General features: G+C 49.0%; 2 protein-coding genes and 1 non-coding gene across 3 annotated transcripts in view; 1 reads left to right on the forward strand and 2 right to left on the reverse strand.

The window, feature by feature from the left end:
* LOC132575793 (thymidine phosphorylase-like) overlaps nucleotides 1-3772 on the forward strand; it is a 46918-nt gene extending 43146 nt beyond the window's left edge. The window contains exon 9 of the mRNA XM_060244482.1: nucleotides 3545-3772. Within this exon, the coding sequence (XP_060100465.1) occupies nucleotides 3545-3768 (224 nt within the window). The 3' untranslated portion in view covers nucleotides 3769-3772. The remainder of the gene's footprint in view (nucleotides 1-3544) is intronic.
* Nucleotides 3773-7759: 3987 nt separating this feature from the next.
* LOC132575949 (C-type lectin-like) lies at nucleotides 7760-17481 on the reverse strand. Its single transcript, XM_060244637.1, has 5 exons — nucleotides 17437-17481; nucleotides 15192-15442; nucleotides 14266-14397; nucleotides 10228-10348; nucleotides 7760-8081 (listed from the first exon to the last, which is right to left on the reverse strand). Exons 2-5 carry the CDS (start codon nucleotides 15423-15425, stop codon nucleotides 8008-8010), a joined length of 561 nt encoding a protein of 186 aa, XP_060100620.1. The 5' UTR covers nucleotides 15426-15442; nucleotides 17437-17481; the 3' UTR covers nucleotides 7760-8007.
* On the reverse strand, nucleotides 16169-16235 carry TRNAS-GCU (transfer RNA serine (anticodon GCU)). Its single transcript has one exon. It is a non-coding gene; the product is annotated as a tRNA-Ser (tRNA).
* Nucleotides 17482-20782: the final 3301 nt, after the last annotated feature.

A 20782-nucleotide genomic window follows, 5' to 3' on the forward strand; every position in this document is an offset into this window, starting at 1 on the left:
AGCATAAGTCTCCATAGGGAATCATTGAGTGGCCAGAAGACATTTCCCTTTCCTCCCCCCACTTTCTGATGACCCTGAAGTGGGGGGAGGGCCTTCAAACCGGGGGATCCCTTGCCCCCACCTGGGGATTGGCAACCCTAGGCTCAGGTGGGTCACATCAAAGATAACTAAAAGAAGATAGAACTATAATTTGGTACTTGCTTTTAGCAGCTAGGACATTGTATGCGCAGTTGTGGAAGCAAGAAAAAATACCAGAGAAATGGGACTGGATTACAAAAATTATGACATGGAGTGAAATGGACAAATTAACAAGAACTTTAAGAGACTATGATCTAGAAGTTTTTAAGACGGAATGGAAAAAATTTAGAAGATATGTAGAAAAAGAGTGAACATAAGAACAGAAGAGAAGCCATGTTGGATCAGGCCAATGGCCCATCCAGTCCAACACTCTGTGTCACATAAGAACAGAAGAGAAGTCATGTTGGATCAGGCCAATGGCCCATCCAGTCCAACACTCTGTGTCACATAAGAACATAGTGTCACACAGTGGCAAAAAATTTTATATATACACACAGACTGTGGCTAATAGCCACTGATGGACCTCTGCTCCATATTTTTTATCTAAACCCCTCTTGAAGGTGGCTATGCTTGTGGCCACCACCACCTCCTGTGGCAGTGAATTCCACATGTTAATCACCCTTTGGGGAAGATAAAAGGTTATTGGACAATTGTTGATAATGATTAAGTTTTAGAGGAAAGGAGAATGTTATTTTTTTCGTTTTCTTGTTTATTAGTTAAGGATACCTTTAAATATTAGTAAATTGTGTTAATAACACCGGCGGGGGTCAAGTAATGGGGGGAGGGGTGGATAGAAGGTAATATATGGGATAGATAAAAAAAAGGAAGTTATTCATGTTACAAAAATTGAGATTGATACCATACGTTATCAAATAAAATTGTTTTAAACAGGAAAGATAAACACATAATCGGTTGTTAAACAACGAATTAAACCATAAAACCAAGCAAAGCAAATCAATCTGCTAATTCAAAGTCCAACAATTCAGAATCCAGATGGCGACCGTTTTGGAAGGCCTGATCCCTGGCTGAGCAATAAATTTATTTATTTATTTATTTATATTAAGATTTATACCCCGCCCTTCTCACCTAAGTGTCTCAGGGCGGCTTACAACATGATAATTCAACAACTTCAGCTTAAAACATTTAAAAATACAATCAAACCATAAATTAATAAAGACAAGATAAAATAAGATAAAATAGAGCCGGCGGCCTATAAATACATTTTGTTCCATCCAAGATGTTTCCATTGTCAGTTGATGTCATGAATGTCATAAATGTCAGTTGTCAGTTGATGTCATAAATGAGATGACAGTAATCATAAATGGTCATTACTCCAGAGTGGGCCAGGATGGGACAGGGGGGCGAGATCGGTGTTCAGTGATGTCCACCGCCTCAACTAAAGGCCTGGCAGAATAGGCCCTGCAGAATTGCTGCAAGCTCCGCAAGGCCTGGATCTCTAGTGGGAGCTTGTTCCACCAGGCAGGGGCCAATACAGAAAAAGCCCTGTCCCTGGCTGAGGCTAAGTGGACATCCTTTGGGCCAGGGACAACTGGAAGACGTTGCTCAGTAGAACGTGCGGTTCTCGAGGAGGGGGGGGGAGTATATGGGGAGAGGCGGTTCCTAAGATATTCTGGTTTCAGGCTGTTAAGGGCTTTAAAGGTTAACAACACCGTCACCTTGAATCGGCTGCTTGGAGAATGCATTTAAAGTTGCTGTTTTCTTTCCGCCTCTCCATTCCCCTTCCTTCCTTCCTTCCTTCCTTCCTTCCTTCCTTCCTTCCTTCCTTCCTTCCTTCCTTCCTTCCTTCCTTCCTTCCTTCCTTCCTTCCTTCCTTCCTTCCTTCCTTCCTTCCTTCCTCCCTCCCTCCTTCCCTCCCTCCCCTGTCCTTCCTTCCTTCCTTCCTTCCTTCCTTCCTTCCTTCCTTCCTTCCTTCCTTCCTTCCTTCCTTCCTTCCTTCCTTCCTTCCTTCCTTCCTCCCCCCCTCCCCTGACCTTCCTTCCTTGCAACTCTCAAACATCTGATGTTTATTCTATGTGACTCTTACATTAAGCAAATTTGGCCACCCCTGGTCTAGGGAGAAGCCAGACAGGGATAACAAGATGGAGTCTGTGCAGTGCTCTTCCTGTACTCATAGAACCATAGAGTTGGAAGGGACCTCCAGGGTCATCTAGTCCAACACCCTGCACAATGCAGGAAACCCACAAATACCTACCCCAGATTTACAGGATCTTCACTGCTGTCAAATGGCCATCTAGCCTTTGTTTAAAAACCTCCAAGGAAGGAGAGCCCACCACCTCCCGGGGAAGCCTGTTCCACTGAGGAATCGCTCTAACAGTCAGGAAGTTCTTCCTTCCTGATGGGGTGTGAACTGGCAGAGACTGACCAAGAGAGAGATCTTGGGGTCCTGGTAGATAACTCACTGAAAATGTCAAGACAGTGTGCGTTTGCAAAAAAAAAGGCCAACGCCATGCTGGGAATTATTAGGAAAGGAATTGAAAACAAATCAGCCAGTATCATAATGCCCCTGTATAAATTGATGGTGCGGTCTCATTTGGAGTACTGTGTGCAATTCTGGTCACCGCACCTCAAAAAGGATATTATAGCATTGGAGAAAGTCCGGAAAAGGGCAACTAGAATGATTAAAGGGCTGGAGCACTTTCCCTATGAAGAAAGGTTGAAACGCTTGGGACTCTTTAGCTTGGAGAAACGTCGACTGCGGGGTGACATGATAGAGGTTTACAAGATAATGCATGGGATGGAGAAAGTAGAGAAAGAAGTACTTTTCACCCTTTCTTACAATACAAGAACTCGTGGGCATTCGATGAAATTGCTGAGCAGACAGGTTAAAATGGATAAAAGGAGGTACTTCTTCACCCAAAGGGTGATTAACATGTGGAATTCACTGCCACAGGAGGTGGTGGTGGCCACAAGTATAGCCACCTTCAAGAGGGGTTTAGATAAAAATATGGAGCACAGGTCCATCAGTGGCTATTAGCCACAGTGTGTGTGTATATATAAATTTTTTTGCCACTGTGTGACACAGAGTGTTGGACTGGATGGGCCGTTGGCCTGATCCAACATGGCTTCTCTTATGTTCTTATGTGACATAGAGTGTTGGACTGGATGGGCCATTGGCCTGATCCAACACGGCTTCTCTTATGTTCTTATGTTGTAGCTCTCAAACATCTGACACTCATGTCTTGTGGCTCTCAAACATCTGATGTTTATTCTATGTGGCTCTTGCATTAAGCAAGTTTGGCCACTCCAGTCTAGGGAGAAACCAGGCAGGAATAACGACAAGATGGAGTCTGTGCGGTGCTCTTCCTGTACTCCTCTGCCCCTTGATATGAGATCTCATTATCAGGATAACATGTTGCTGCCTTGGTGGAAGAAAAGCAGGGTTTGGGGGGAACTGGAGAATACGAAGTGAATTCTAGCGGAATGATTTTTCTCCCCTCCCCGGCAGGGTCTCCGTGGCTCCGGATACATCATGAAAGCCCCAAACTGGGAGACGAGGACCGAAGTGCCCTGCAAGCAGCACTGATTCTGGAAGACCCTTTTGCTCCCCACTTGAGGGTGGCAAAGACCATCTTTCCTCAGGCGCCTCCGAAAGAGACTGGGTCGATGGGGAAACGGGGGGGACACGAACAGAAGCAGAACTTGGGGGGCGCCCAACCCCCGTCCAGCTGAATCTAAACTGGTGGGTCCCGGCGGCCATCTTCCCTGACAGGCCTCTAGTGCTGGACCAGGCAGGACTCGCAGGGTGGCCGACTCCAGGTTAGGGAATTCTTGGAGACTTTGGGGCTGGAGCCTGAGGAGGGCGCAGCTGGGGTCTCAGCAGGGTCTATAGAGCCCACCCTCCAAAGCATTTTCTCTGGGGGAACTGGTCTCCGTTGCCTGGAGATAAGTAGCAATTCTGGGAGATCTACAGGCTCCACCGGGAGGATAAGAGATACAATAAGGGAGGTCACTCAGAGATACTAACAATGAAAGCCTAAGATTCATGTGACCCTAATTACCATGAAGATGTACATAGGTTTATTACAAATAGTACAGGTAAATGTAACAAAATTCAAAGCCGCTTTGGTGTAGTGGCTAAGTGAGTGGACCGTTATCTGGGAGAATTGGGTTTGATTCCCCCCTCCTCCACTTGCAGCTGCTGGAATGGCCTTGGGTCAGCCAGAGCTCTCTTATCTGGAAGAACCGAGTTTGATTCCCCACTCCTCCACATTCACCTGCTGGAATGGCCTTGGGTCAGCCATAGCTCTCTTATCTGGGAGAACGAGTTTGATTCTCCACTCCTCCACTTGCACCTGCTGGAATGGCCTTGAGTCAGCCACAGCTCTGGCAGGAGTTGTCCTTGAAAGGGCAGCTGCTTTGAGAGCCCTCTCAGCCCCAACCACCTCACAGGGTGTCTGTTGTGGGGGAGGAAGGGAAAGGAGATTGAAAACCACTCTGAGACTCTGTCCTTGAAAGGGCAGCTGCTGTGAGAGCCCTCTCAGCCCCACCTACCTCACAGGGTGTCTGTTGTGGGGGAGGAAGGGAAAGGAGATTGAAAACCACTCTGAGACTCTGTCCTTGAAAGGGCAGCTGCTGTGAGAGCCCTCTCAGCCCCACCTACCTCACAGGGTGTCTGTTGTGGGGGAGGAAGGGAAAGGAGACTGTAGGCCGCTCTGAGACTGAGACTGATACTGAGTGGAGGGCAGAATAGAAATCCAATGTCTTCTTCGATCACGGCAATGAAGAAATCATAGAAACTCAGTTTGTAGTCATCTAACAAAGTTCGAGTCGAAGTAGCACGGGCCTTGAGCCATCTGAACATTAGCCTGCGGGAAAAGAAAGTGTGGAGATGTTTTGTCCTTCATAAGCTTATGTATTAAGACTGTGTCCTCATTTACATTGTGAAACTGTCTGATAAAGGAAGTCTCTGAAACAGGAAGTGGAATACCGCACACATTATATCTTCATGGGGTTGATGAAATTGGGACTTTTATTGCACGTACTGCTTCGATTTGAACTTTATTACACTCCTATGAACTGAGTTTCGATGATACGTCCGTTGTCGTGATGGATTTTGTAACATTTACCTGTCCTGTTTGTAATAAACGCATGTGCATTTTCCTGGCAATTTGGGTCACAGGAGTTGCTAGTCCACCCGAAGGTTAGCAACCCTAGCTGGATTTTTAAAACTCAAACCCCACAATGAATGCGAATGAGCAATTTCTCACACCTGGCTTTTGCACTGCAGAGAGGAAGATTCTGTGCTTCAGTCAGTGCCATGAAGTGCAATCACCCCCTCCCCCACCCTTAGACTCACACGTCTTAAATATCGGGGAGAAATACACATTTCTCGGGAAAAGCGAATTCCCCCAAGTTGCATTGCTGAAGTGAACCAGGAAAGGCAAAGGAAGGTTGACTCTTCCCCACTAGTTGGACACTTCTAGATGAACTCCCCCTGGCTCTGAGGTCTGCTGCTGAACATCTTCTCATAGTCCCTGGTCCTAAGAACGCCTGGTTGGCTACAACGAGGGGCAGGGCCTTTTCGGTCCAGGCCCCTACCTGGTGGAATGAGCTCCCACTGGAGAACCGGGACTTATCCAGGTTTTGCAAGGCCTGTAAGACGGAGCTCTTCCTCCAGGCTTTTAATTGATCCAGCAGGCGTCATAAGAACATAAGAGAAGCCATGTTGGATCAGGCCATTGGCCCATCCAGTCCAACACTCTGTGTCACATAAGAACATAAGAGAAGCCCTGTTGGATCAGGCCATTGGCCCCTCCAGTCCAACATTCTGTGTCAAAGAAGAACATACAAGAAGCCCTGTTGGATCAGGCCAATGGCCCATCCAGTCCAACACTTTGTGTCACATAAGAACATAAGAGAAGCCATTTTGGATCAGGCCAATGGCCCATCCAGTCCAACACTCTGTGTCACATAAGAACATAAGAGAAGCCATTTTGGATCAGGCCAATGGCCCATCCAGTCCAACACTCTATGTCACATAAGAACATAAGAGAAGCCATGTTGGATCAGGCCAGTGGCCCATCCAGTCCAACACTCTGTGTCACATAAGAACATAAGAGAAGCCATGTTGGATCAGGCCAATGGCTCGTCCAGTCCAACACTCTGTGTCACAGAAGAACATAAGAGAAGCCATGTTGGATCAGGCCAATGGCTCATCGAGTCCAACACTGTGTGTCACATAAGAACATAAGAGAAGCCATGTTGGATCAGGCCAGTGGCCCATCCAGTCCAACACTCTCTGTCACATAAGAGCATAAGAGAAGCCATGTTGGATCAGGCCAGTGGCCCATCCAGTCCAACACTGTGTGTCACAGAAGAACATAAGAGAAGCCATGTTGGATCAGGCCAATGGCTCATCCAGTCCAACACTCTGTATCACAGAAGAACATAAGAGAAGCCATGTTGGATCAGGCCAACGGCCCATCCAGTCCAACACTCTGTGTCACAGAAGAACATAAGTGAAGCCATTTTGGATCAGGCCAGTGGCCCCTCCAGTACAACACTCTGTGTCACACAGTGCCCAAAACCTAGGGGCCTTCAGAAGGTCCACCAGCAGGGCCAGAACTCCAGAAGCCCTCCCACTGTGCCCTCCCCCAGGGCATCACTGCCTCAGACATAAGAACAGAAGAGAAGCCATCTTGGATCAGGCCAAAGGCCCATCCAGTCCAACACTCTGTGTCACACAGTAGCCAAAACCCAGGTGCCATCAGGAGGTCCGTCAGTGGGGCCAGGACACTAGAATCCTTCACACTGTCTAGTCTCATTAGCTAGGATGGAAGGAAGATTCCAGAGAGGAGCAGTCTACCCATCAAAGGGAAGGCACCAGTGCCGTGGAAAGGAAGGATCTATCTGTCTGACTCTCTAAAGGAGGGGTGGCCAAACTGGAATGGGTACAGAGGAGGAGAAGAAGATCGTATTGGATTTATATCCCGCCCTATACTTTGAATCTCAGAGTCTCAGAGCAGTCACAATCTCCTTTACCTTCCTCCTCCCCCACAACAGACACCCTGTGAGGTGGGTGGGGCTGAGAGAGCTCTCCCAGCAGCTGCCCTTTCAAGGACAACCTCTGCCAGAGCTATGGCTAACCCAAGGCCATTCCCACCCTATACCCTGAATCTCAGTCTCAGAGCGGTCACAATCTCCTCTACCTTCCCACCCCTCACAACAGATACCCTGTGAGGTGGGTGGGGCTGAGAGAGCTCTCCCTGAAACTGCCCTTTCAAGTACAGCTCTGCAAGGCCATTCCAGAAGCTGCAAGTGGAGGAGTGGGGAATCATAGAATCATAAAGTTGGAAGGGACCTGCAGGGTCATCTAGTCCAACCCCCTGCTCCATGCCGGAAACTCACAAACCCCTCCCCCTAAATTCACCGGATCAGCGTTGCTGTGAGATGCCCCTCTAGCCTCTGTTGAAAAACCTCCAAGGAAGGAGAGCCACCACCTCCTGAGGAAGCCTGTTCCACTGAGGAACTGCTCTAACTGTCAGGAAGTTCTTCCTCATGTTGAGTCGAAAACACTTTTGATTAAACTTGGTTCTCCGAGATAAGAATCCACGCACTTTAGCACAACACCAAACTCAGCCCCCTGGACTGTTCTCTTTTTCAGCCTCTGTATTAGTCTGAAGCGGGTTGCAAGAAAGACGTGTGTTGCATCCAGCCCCTCGTGTGAGGACAGCAGTTTATTTCCTTGCCACCATGAGGTCACAAAAGGAACAAATTGGGAACATTCAGAGAAGGGATTTAATGTTGACCAGGCAGTAGCAGTAATAAGTACGGAGTTATAGGAGTAATATTGAGCGAGTCATAGGAGATACACGTGCAGAGGGCAGCATTGGGCAGATATGGAATGGGGTGCCCGTCTGGATAATCACCGGAGCACCCCAAAAGCTGATCGCCCCCTTCAGAAACACTTCAATGGTTTGCAGGAGTTTCACAAATGTAGCCAGTTCTGGTACTACAATCCACATCGTTCCACTTGTAGAATTCTGTAAGGCAGAAAGAAAGAGAGGCCCGTCAGGAAGGCACAATTTGGTTATTCTCCGTAGCAGCAGCTCATCAGCTGGGGGACAGACTTTCCCCTTGGCACCCTCCGGAGATCAGGCTGCAAGACGCCACGTTTCACAGGGTTGGAATCTGAATGGTCCAGAGCAGGGGTGGCCAGTATGTGGCTCTTTCATACATATTGGGTGTTTTTACACCGACAGTTTGTCACTCTCTATCACCGCATTGGAAACTCAACTTTTAGATTACCTAACGTTCTCACAACTGTTTTGCATCGTTGCTGCCCGAAGCACCTACATTTGTTTCGGTGCGATGGGTTCTGGCAATGCTGCTACAAGGTTTTTCTCGAAACTGGTTTTGATCCGGTCCTTTCTCTACAGGCGTTTCAAACTTGTATTGTAGAAGTTTTCATGCATTTTAAAAGACTCCTCCAAAAGCCACCACAAGGCGCAGGAATTTGCGTGAGAACTGACAGCACTGGAAATTTTTACATCTCATTGCTTGCCCCAACTTGTAATTTAAATGTGTGTTGTTTTTGCAGTGTTGACGTGATTTCCAAGCACTCGTATACATTTAACTAAGCACTGGTATTCCGGCTGCCCTCTGATCAGAGAGACCCCCCCCCCAATTGAAATGCTTTCAGCAGGAAATATAGAACTTTTGCTACACAAAATGCGCAGAGTAAATTCACAAATGTAAAAGGAAAATAATTAAAGCGGAACTGTGGCACATGATTTGAAGACTCTAAAACTCTGGATCAAAGTGAATGGAAATACACCCATTGTGTGGCTCTGAGAGCCAGTTTGGTTTAGTGGTTAAGTGTACGGACTCTTATCTGGGAGAACCGGGTTTGATTCCCCACTCCTCCGCTTGCAGCTGCTGGAATGGCCTTGGGTCACCCATAGCTCTCTTATCTGGGAGAACCGGGTTTGATTCCCCACTCCTCCACTTGCAGCCGCTGAAATGGCCTTGGGTCAGCCAGAGCTCTCTTATCTGGGAGAACCGGGTTTGATTCCCCACTCCTCCACTTGCAGCCGCTGAAATGGCCTTGGGTCAGCCAGAGCTCTCTTATCTGGGAGAACCGGGTTTGATTCCCCACTCCTCCACTTGCAGCTGCTGGAATGGCCTTGGGTCAGCCAGAGCTCTCTTATCTGGGAGAACCGGGTTTGATTCCTCACTCCTCCGCTTGCAGCTGCTGGAATGGCCTTGGGTCAGCCAGAGCTCTCTTATCTGGGAGATCCGGGTTTGATTCCTCACTCCTCCGCTTGCAGCTGCTGGAATGGCCTTGGGTCAGCCAGAGCTCTCTTATCTGGGAGATCTGGGTTTGATTCCTCACTCCTCCGCTTGCAGCTCCTGGAATGGCCTTGGGTCAGCCAGAGCTCTCTTATCTGGGAGATCCGGGTTTGATTCCCCACTCCTCCACTTGCAGCTGCTGAAACAGCCTCAGGTCAGCCATAGCTCTCATACGAGTTGTCCTTGAAAGGGCAGCTGCTGCAAGAACTCTCTCAACCCCACCTACCTGTCTGTTGTGTCTGTTGTGTGTATGTGGGGCGGGGGTGGTGGGGAGGTAAAGGAGATTCTTCTTCTCTCAAAGTCCCGCTGCCCCGTCAGCTGGCTTGGAGAAGACACTTGTCTCTTTAAATCACTTTTCTAAGCCATGCCAGGCAGAGCCTTGGAGAATGCATTTAAAGTTTGTTGCTTTCTTTCCACCTCTTCCTGCCTTCTCCCTATATTTGCTTTCCTTCCTCCCCCCCTCCCTCCCTTCCTCCTTTCCGTACTTCCTCCCTCGCTGTCTGGGGCACATGATGCTTTTTATTCTTGATTCCTGGGAGCAGCAACAGTGGGAGGGCTTCTAGTGACCTGGCCCCACTGATGGACCGCCTAAGGGCACCTGGGCTTTTTTGGCCACTGTGTGACACAGAATGTTGGACTGGATGGGCCATTGCTCTGACCCAACTTAGCTTCTCTTATGTGACACAGAGTGTTGGACTGGATGGGCCACTGGCCTGATCCAACATGGCTTCTCTTCTGTTCTTATGTCAAACCCGGTTCTCCCAGATAAAAGTCTGGACATGTAACCATGCCCGGCACAGCCTGAGATTCTGATTCCTGTGTCTTGAAGGAACTTACTTGAGGAACGCATCAGCTGCCCACACACTGGATGGACGACACAGAGATCGGGTTGCCCAGCACCCCAATGGGCGTAATCTGGATTGTAGGGTGTTCCATCCGTCCAGGTCCAAGAGTCACACTAGGGGAGAGAAAGAGATGGCACTCAGAGTCAAGCATGTAGCTACGGGAGGGAGGGGGGGAGAGCTGTGGAGGCCCTGCCCCCGACCTTCCTTCCCTGCTCCCCCACCACCACAGCGGGGTGAAAGCTGAGAGGATAGGGGACCATTCCCTCCCTCCCCCCTTGATTGAAATCCTAGAAGCATATCGTTGGAAGGGACCTCCAGGGTCATCTAGTCCAACCCCCTGCATAATGCAGGAAACTCACAAACCCCTCCCCCTAAATTCACAGGATCTTCATCGCTGTCAGATGGCCACCTAGCCTCTGTTGAAAAACCTCCAAGGAAGGAGAGCCCACCATCTCCCCAGGAGGAAGCCTGTTCCACTGAGGAACGGCTCTAACCGTCAGGAAGTTCCTTGGAATGGCACAGGAGGGATACCCAGGACCCCTCGAGTGGTGGCGGTGGCAGTAATGGGAAGGTCAGCACTCTGAGTCAGGCTCCCTGAAGTCACAGGGGAGGGGCGCCACTAAGAATTTTAAAGAGAGGGGGTTGTCGTTATCAAGGGCATTACTGGTAGCAACACAGTAACCCCGGCATGTCTTTTTAAAAAGATGCTATAGAACATTGATTTTTTGCAGTAGTGTTATACCGATAATTTAAACAGCTTCTCTGAATCCCCAGATCTATCTATCTATCTATCTATCTATCTATCTATCTATCTATCTATCTATCTATCTATCTATCTATCTATCTATCTATCTATCTATCTATCTATCTATCTATCTATCTATCTATCTATCTATCTATCTATCTATCTATCTATCTCTCTGTCTATCTCTCTGTCTATCTATCATCCTTCCTTCCTTCCTTCCTTCCTTCCTTCCTTCCTTCCTTCCTTCCTTCCTTCCTTCCTTCCTTCCTTTCTTTCTTTCTTTCTTTCTTTCTTTCTTTCTTTCTTTCTTTCTTTCTTTCTTTCTTTCTTTCTTTCTTTCTTTCTTTCTTTCTTTCTTTCTTTCTTTCTTTCATAAATCTCTAGCTCCTTCCCTCCTGGCGATACCAGGGGAAAAGGCAGATCTCTGAGGGAGAGGGCTAGGGACTTCCTTTTTAAAAATTAAAGCTGGGAATTCAGAGAACCTGCTTAAATGTGCCACTGAAACTCTTCAAAGATATACTGATATTTTAGAACAGTTTTTAATTTAAAGAACCCTAAATCAGTCATCTTGGAGGAGGAAAGGGAGCGGAACCAAGACAACGGTCCAATCACTGAAAACTGGGCAGTAGGTAGAGGGGACCCAGAAAGCCAACAGAGACAGGATGCACTAAGAAAAAGCCAACGGAAAACCCCCATTGCATCCATCACCCACTCCACTCTCCTTTCACACACTGGCAGAGCGAGATGGGCAAGAAGAGGGGAATCCAGTGTGACTGCCCGCTCCGGTGTACACAGTGTGGTGGAGGCATGCATGGGGCTGGCTTCACAGCCTGTGTGCCAAAGCTGACTCCATAATGGTGAAGCCATGTGCAACGTTCATGCTGATGAATCCTCAAAAAACACACCACAACGTGGAGTCTGTCAGCCACAGTCAGGCTGAAGGAGGATGAGTTTCATTCATCGCCCTGATAGGCAAAGCAGGAGAGATGGGGTGCCAGTTTCTGTGTGTGTGTGTGTTTGGGTGTGTGTGTGTGTGCTGTGATGCTTGTGTCCCCTCCAATATGTGTGGACTACCTGCAAAGGGCCATGGCCAACTGCACACCATTGTGTTGGCATCCATTTCAAGAGCTCGGAGTTCTGCCTCCCCAAAGCTTAGGCTTGCCAATCCCCAGGTCCCGGGGGGGAAGGGGTTCTCTTGCTTTCCCAGGCTCCTTCCTGCCCCCAATCAGCAGGCCAGCAGGGGGAAGCCCCGCCCTCACAGCCATCATGTGACTTTCCCCCCTCCGGAGGCTTCAGACTCTACTTGGAAAGCCTTCCTCTTGGGATGGTGCGTCTGCGTCTTTAAGGTTGAAGGGGACGGGAGAGAGGCAGAACAACCTGGCTGTGAAAGGAGCCCAGACCCTCCCTCCGTTGGTTGCACAATCCTTGCAGAAGTCATTTGTATAGTGTGAAGGTAACCTTCAACCTTTGGTTGCCCTGCGTTGCTGGAAAAACTTGAACGTTCAGCAACTCATGAGTAGATGTGTCAATCCCCAGGTGGGGGCAGGGAAGCCCTGGTTTGGAGGCCCTCCGGAGCTTCAGGGTCATCAGAAATAGGGGGGGGGGGGAGGGAAATGTCTGCTGGACCATAGGGTATAATGGAGAATTAATCCTGGGGTATCTGGGGCTCTGGAGGGGCGGTTGTTTGAGATAGAGGCACCAAATTTTCAAAGCGGCATCAGATGAGTCTCCTCAAAATGCTCTCCAAATTTCAAAACAATTGGACCAGGGGGTCCAATTTCATGAGCCCTAAAAGAAGGCGCCCTTATCCTTCATTATTTCTAACGTAGGGAAGGCATTAAAAAGGTATGTGGTCCCCTTAAATGTGTTGGCGAGAACTTCCTTTGGATTTCAATTATACTTGTCACAACTTTGCTTATGACTCCACCCCCAATGTCTCCTGGCTCCACCCCCAAAGTCCCCAGATATTTCTTGAATTGGAATTGGCAACCCTACCAAAACTGTATGTCCCTTCATAGAATCATAGAGCTGGAAGGGACCTCCAGGGTCATCTATTCCAACCCCCTGCATAATGCAGGAAACTCACAAACACCTCCCCCTAAATTCACAGGATCTTCATCGCTGTCAGATGGCCACCTAGCCTCTGTTGAAAAACCTCCAAGGAAGGAGAGCCCACCACCTCCCAAGGAGGAAGCCTGTTCCACTGAGGAACCACTCTAAACTCACAAACCCCTCCCCCTAAATTCACAGGATCTTCATTGCTGTCAGATGGCCATCTAGCCTCTGTTGAAAAACCTCCAAGGAAGGAGAGCCCACCACCTCCCGAGGAAGCCTGTTCCACTGAGGAACCGCTCTAAACTCACAAACCCCTCCCCCTACATTCACAGGATCCTCATTGCTGTCAGATGACCACCTAGCCTCTGTTGAAAAACCTCCAAGGAAGGAGAACCCACCACCTCCTGAGGAGGAAGCCTGTTCCACTGAGGAACTGCTGTAACGGTCAGGAAGTTCTTCCTAATGTTGAGCTGGAAACTCTTTTGATTTAATTTCAACCCATTGGTTCTGGTCCTACCTTCTGGGGCCACTGAAAACAATTCCACAACGTCCTCTATCTGACAGCCCTTCAAGTCCTTGAGGATGGTGATCATGTCACCTCTCAGCCGCCTCCTCTCCAGGCTAAACATGCCCAGCTCCTTCAACCTTTCCTCATAGGACTTGGTTTCCAGACCCGTCACAATCTTCATCGCCCTCCTCTGGACCCGTTCCAGCTTGTCTAGATCCTTCTTAAAATGTGGTGCCCAAAACTGAACACCATACTCCAGGTGAGGTCTTACCAGAGCAGAGTAAAGCGATACCATCACATCACATGATCTGGACACTAGACTTCTATTGATACAGCCCAAAATTGCATTTGCCTTTTTAGCCACCGCATCACACTGTTGACTCATGTTCAGCAAATGATCCACTAAGACCCCAAGATCCTTTTCGCACAGACTACTGCTAAGACAAGTCTCCCCCATCCTATAGCCATGCATTGGATTTTTCCTACCTAAATGCAGAACTTTACATTTATCCCTGTTAAAATTCATTTTATTTGTTTTAGCCCTGTTTTCCAGCCTGTCAAGGTCATCCTTTTCTGGACACTCTGCCTGACTTTTTCATGTCCGCTGCTATGTTGGGGGCAGCTGGGTTTGACCCGGGGGGGGTGCAAAGCTCAAGTGACATGACGAAGGAGCAAATCTGGGGTAGGGATTGGTGCCAGTGTGGTGATCTGGTTGAACTCACCCCCTCCAGATTACGCAAGCCAACCCAAACGTCATTTTCAGCCTCCTCGACCAGATCAGCAAGGAAGACGGAGTCATGGTGACTGGAGATGGAGGTGAGGTGGGCGTCCCGACCATAACTATGGCATTCGTCCTGCAGGAAGGGGAAGAGAAGGCAGTTGGGGGAGGAAGGAGAAGACTGTAGATTTGTACCCCACCCTACAATCTGAATCTTAGAGCAGCTCACAGTCTACTTTATCTTCCTCCCCCACAACAACAGATACCCTGTGAGGCGGGTGGAGCTGAGAGAGTTCTCACAAAAGCTGCCCTTTCAAGGACAACTCCTGTAAGAGCTCTGGCTGACTCGAGGCCATTCCAGCAGATTCAACTGGAGGAGGGGGGAATCAAACCTGGTTCTCCCAGATAAGAGTCCGCGCACTTATACCTCACCCTTCTCTCTGAGTTTTAGAGTGGCTCACAATCTCCTTTATCTCCTTCCCCCACAACAGACACCCTGTAAGGTGGGTGGGGCTGAGAGAGCTCTGACAGAAACTGCCCTTTCAAGGACAGCTCTGCGAAAGCGATGGCGACCCAAGGCCATTCCAGCAGCTGCAAGTGGAGGAGTGCGGAATGAAACCCGATTCTCCCAGAGAAGAGTCCGCGCACTTTGCCGCTACTGGCTCTTTGGAGAGGCTCACTGACAGACTTTGAAAAGAAGCGGAATAAGAAGGAGCCAACCGATCCCGAGGGAGAGCCGAGCATGACATTGGCGCTCTCCTTCTCCTGGGATCTCGTGCCAGCTGTCCTCTCCCCATGATGTCCTGGCCCTGAGGCCTTCTGGGTAAAGAGAACTTCCCTCCTTCCTGCCTGACTCTCCCACCCTTTGGGCAAGAAGAGGAGCAGGCGGGTGTGTGCTTGTTGTCAGAAAGAACGGGTCCTGAGCCTCACCTCTGCTTCGCTGAACGTCTTGGGGGTGTCGAAGTACCGGTAGCAGTAGAAGCCGCGGCTCTTCCACTTCTTGTTGCACAGTTTGTCCTGAAGGAGCATATATTCCACATGCAAGTAGCTGAAGTCTTCCGGTTCTGCAGCAGTCAGGTTTTTCTCTCCTGCCTCTACCGGGTCGCCAGACGCCAGGAAGAGAAGCTGGCAGAAGAGGAGGCTGAAAAGGGTTCCGGGTCCCATCTTGGGTCTTCTCCTTTCTGCGAAGACAGCAGACAAACGAGGGTTACCAGGTCTGACTCAGGAAACATCTGGGGACTTTGGGGGTGGAGCCAGGAGACTTTGGGGGTGGAGCCAGGAAGAAGGTTGTGACAAGCGTGATCGAAATCGGAAGGGAGTTCTGGCCATCACCAGGGCGATCTTGTAGCAGGAACTCCTTTGCATATTAGGTCACACCCCTCTGATGTAACCACTCCTCCAAGAGCTTACAGGGACTACTGTAAACTTTTGGAGGATTGGTGGCATCAGGGGGTGTGGCCTAATATGCAAAGGAGTTCCTGCTACAGAAAAATCTCTGGCCATCACATTCCTTTTAAATGCCTTCCTCCCCTTGGAAATCATGAAGGATCGGGGCACCTTCTTTGGGGGCTCATAGAACTGTATGCCCTGGTCCAATCCTTTTGAAACTTGGAAGGGATTTTGAGGAGAGGCACCAGATGCTATTCTGAAAACTTGGGGCCTCTTCCTCAAAAAACAGTCACCCAGAGTTCCAGGCACCGACGGATCGATTCTCCATTGTACCCTATGGAGGCTGGCCTGCATAGGGTATAATGGAGTGCTCAGTGGACATATATGAACATATGAAGCTGCCTTATACTTAATCAGACCCTTGGTCCATCAAAGTCAGTATTGTCTTCTCAGACTGGCAGCGGCTCTCCAGGGTCTCAAGCTGAGGTTTTCCACACCTCTTTGCCTGGACCCTTTTTTGGAGATGCCAGGGATTGAACCTGGGACCTTCTGCTTAGCAAGCAGATGCTCTACCACTGAGCCACCGTCCCTTCACCCCTCCCCCCTTTCTGATAATCCTGAAGAGGGGGAAGGGCCTGCAAACCAGAGGATCTCCTGCCTCCACCTGGGACTGTGTAACTAAAAGGGATCACAGTAAATGGGATAGGCAATAGAAGTTAAACTACTACCGGGATGGTAAACAAGGAATATAGTAACCATTAAAAAACTTTCATATATCTTAATGCTCAACATTTTAAATTTTACAAACTTCATGTCATAATAAAAATCCAATTTAAATATCCATTCATATATTTCATATTGTAAATTAGGCACACTTTATGTTGTAAAAGAGATCCAATATTAACATTTCCATATTGCAAAAAAAAAGGTCTATGAGCACCCGGATATAGGCCCATTTCATCAATAGACTTCCTCGGGAGTAATGCCTTTCTATGTTTTTCCAGGAGTAACGGCCGCTAGTACTGACCAGTGCTCCTGATTCTCCTTGTCACACCTTTACTCTCAGTCACTCCAAGACACTTAAGTGGGTACATTTTTCATACAGGAGCTAGAACCAGTACAAACTGATACATTCAACCAGATGCTAAAACCTTCTGGAGTTTGCTGAATATATTAGGCAAGCTGTTCTTTAGATGGTCATTGGCTCTTATTAATTAATATGTTTTTATTTTTAATGTTGAGCAGGCCCTTCTTTTTGCAGCAATCTTAGCTCAAAACACTTAAGCGTATGGTTGCAAACATACCAGTACTGTGCCTATCCGGAATCCAATACCTCGTAGAATTTACTGGCCAGTAACTTCTAAGAGGTATTGAATTCAGGATAGGCACAGTAGTTGTTTAACTTCTATTGCCTGTTCCACCTGGGGATTGGCAACCGTAAAATTACAAACGGAACTTAAAGAAACCATCTTGGTTTGTCAGGACCCTGCAGACGATCCCTCTTGGTTCTGGACTGCCGAAAACAAGGAGAGCCACCCTATATTCCCCAGTCCTTTTTGAAAGAGGAGACTGAATGAGTCCCCCAGACAATGAAAGGAATCCCACAGGAAGTAACCTCTAGGCATCTCTTCTCTGCCCCAGTTAAAAAGAACCCCAGACTCTCCCGTCGGCTCATCCCCCCCCTCCCCCCCCCCAGTTCCAGCTCTACCAGAAATGGGATTCCTCTGCTCCTCCAAGAGCCTGACCTTTCCAGATGGAGAAGGGAAGGGAAAGGTCAAGGCCTCACCTCTGTGTCCAGCTGCAAGGCTTGGAACCTCTGTCCGGCTGAGAGCAAGCTGAGAAGGCTGCGGAGGCCGCCTGGAATTTATACACCCTGCGGTTGGGAGGACCTCTGGGGGGAAGTGCAAGCAGGACACACCACCGGGTGCCAAATCCAGTGACTGAATTCCCAGGAAGAGAGATAAGGAAGGGCTGGGCCCTGCTGACCCTGAACTCCCCCCCCCACTGCAGGGAAGGGAGGGGGGAGGGATGCTGTGGTCATCGGAGCCAGATACGGAGGTGGCAGGTCAGGAGGCCTTGGCCGGGTGCCAGCCCACCCCTCTCTCCGGTCTGCTGAGATTGGATCTTCACCCCTTTGGAGCTGGAGCCACCCCTCAACGTGCCCTGGGAGTCCCTTGGTCAGAACCTCTCCTGGCCATCTCAGAGATCACATAATACAGCTGCTGACACCTGGTCCAGGTGGGAGTTCCCCCATCCAGGAGGTTCCCAACCCACTGGGGGGGGGAACTTCCCCCTACATTGCCGACACAATAATGTCACGCGGAAGTGACGTCATCACGCCTGCAACATCACGCAGCAGCCATTCTAGGGGGATTCTATGGTTTTCCCGGCCGCTCTAGCTATTTGGGAGGGACAACTCTATGGTACAATGGAGTTTTTTGGGAGGGAAAACTCTATGCAACCCCACCGCATAATAAAGCAAATTAAATGTGTGTGTCAAGTTCTGCACAGTTCTCATCCACCACCAACTCCCAGGGTTGAGCAGAGGGGATGTATTGCGGACAATAGGCAGGTACGGTGAGCGAGATTGCTGTTGCTGAAACCGAAGTTCAAGGCCTCGGGGCTTACAGACAGGGGTCATTTTGTAGAACAAGAGGTGGCGGAGCTCATTAGCATAACTCATCAGCATATGCTGCCCCCCCCACCAGCCAAAAACAACTTGACTCAAGAAAAGAGAGCCCCGCACGAGCGAGGCCTGCTTGGGCTGGGTTGAGATCCAGCCAGCCGAAGCAGGCCTCACTCGCCTGGGGCTCTCCTGGGCCGCCCCTCCCAGCAATCCACCCACCGCCCAAAATCACATCAGAAGTGGAGAAGGGGTGGTGCGGGCTTCTCTAGGGGTTAATGAGGGCTGCTGGAGGTGTGGCAAAGCCTCTGGTGGCTGGCTGGCTGGCTGGCTGCCCGCTCCCCTAATCCAGGGATTGTTATGCAGCTGCAGCTACTATTCAATAGACAAGGTAGTTAGGTGGGGAGGAAGAGGGTGAACCCTCAGAAAGGTTCAGGAGCTGTGTTCTTGTGAGCTCCTGCTGAATTGAAAGTCTGACAATCCCTTTGGGGGCTCAAGTCACCCCCTCAACGTACTCTGGGAATTCCTTGGCTTCCTCTTGCTGAAACGGAGGTTCAAGGCCTCAGTGTTTCCTGAGATAGCTTTAGGCCCACCCGTTATGCGTTCAAAAAGCTAAGCGCCACAATCTACCCATTGCAGACCCCCTCTCTTTCACTCATGGACATCCCATGTAGCAGCTCTGAGAAAAAGCGAAAGGATAAGATAACACAGGGGGAGCATTGGGCGTTCATTCCAGGGCTATTTTTGTAGAAAAAGCCGAGTAGGAACTCATTTGTATATTAGGCCACACCCCCTGACATCAAGCCAGCTGGAACTGCATTCCTGCTCAGAAAAAACCTTGGTTCTTTCCCAGGGCAGAAGCGGTTTAATCTGAAGGTACAGACAAAACAGGCAAAAGTAGGCACTAGCCAAATGATAATACGTGAATACGTCCCCAAGATCCCTTTTGCACATACTACTGCTAAGACAAGTCTCCCCCATCCTATCACCATGCATTGTATTTTGCCTACCTAATCCTTCGTTCTCCCATGGAAGCGTGACAGGTTAACCTTGGCAAGTTACGGATTCTCATCCTGAAATACCCATCTGACAAGATTTTAGTGAGGATAAAATGGAAGAGCCAAAATTATTTCAAACCACTGGTTGAGTCCCCATGGGGCAGAAAAGTAAGGCATACATGAAGTCAGTAACAAATCAAGCAGAAAGATATTAAGCAAAATAAAAAGAGGAGGGAAAGGTAAGAAACAAAAAATACAAGCCCTGAGGAATAAATATTCTCCAGATGGGAAGAAACGTCTGAGAAAACAAATGCCAGTTAAAGAGGAAAAGGTGGAGGTGGTAAAATAAGCCCACGGAAGAGATTTCTGGAGGGAAAGATTCTGCAGGGGGGGGGGAAGGGGGATTTCTAAATTGACCTCCAAACATATTGCTGTTTCTGAAGCTGGAAAGAACACCCAGGGCCTCAAACCTCAAACTAAGAGAGGTGTGGTCCAATGGGGGGGGTATAAATCTAATATCATCATCTTCTTCTTCTTCTTCTTCTTCTTCTAGATCCCAAATTATTAAGTTTTACAAATAATGTTAATATTCACTAGTGAGAAACTGAGTTGTGGCCAAATTCCTTCTCAGGGAAAGGGAAGGATGGGAAACTGCCCTTCAGAGCAGTGCAAGATGTTGGCTTTTCCACAGAACCGCTCAAAAGGTGAGTTTGCAAAACTGCCCTTCTGAGCTGCGCCAAGAGTGGGTGCAGAGATATTGGCTTTGGCAAGCGGCAGCCTTTTCGACAGAACTGTCCGTTTGCACAACTCCTCATATGCATCCATATTCATGAAGGTGGGGATGTTGTTCACATCCGTGATTTCCACGCTCTGTGAGTCTCCGGGCAGGGAATGACCCCAGCAGACTTCTGAAAAGTTCGGGGAAGCAAGTATAGGGCTTGTGAAGTGGATCAGACAGGAGCTGGGTCAGACAGAACTGTACCAGACCTGGAGACCATGCCCTGTGAGGAAAAGCTGAGGGACTTGGAAATCTTCAGTCTGGAGAAGAGGAGGTAGACGGAGATGGCTCTTTTGAAGAATCTGAGATGGGGGTGGGTACAGACTGGGAAATCCCAGTTCGGCCCATGAACTGAACTGGCACAGTGAGGATCCATCCAGTCCAGCCTCCTGTCTCACACAGTGGCCACCCAGTTCCTCTGGAGGACTAATGACAGAGCAGAGAAGCCGAGGCCTTCATAAAAACCTCAGAAGAGCCCTGCTGGATCAGACCAGTGAGGGTCCATCCAGTCCAGCCTCATGTCTCACACAGTGGCCAACCAGTTCCTCTGGAGGGCCAGCAATAGGACACAGAGGCCAAAGCCTTCCTAAGAACATCTGAAGAGCCTGGATGAATCAGACCAGTGAGGCTCCATCTAGTCCAGCCTCCTGTCTCACACAGTGGCCAGTTAGTTCCTCTGGAGGGCCAACAACAGGGCAGAGAGGCCGAGGCCTTCTTGTAAGAACATTATAAA

This window comes from Heteronotia binoei, chromosome 8 (genome assembly GCF_032191835.1).
Source record: "Heteronotia binoei isolate CCM8104 ecotype False Entrance Well chromosome 8, APGP_CSIRO_Hbin_v1, whole genome shotgun sequence".
NCBI classification, from domain to species: domain Eukaryota; kingdom Metazoa; phylum Chordata; class Lepidosauria; order Squamata; family Gekkonidae; genus Heteronotia; species Heteronotia binoei.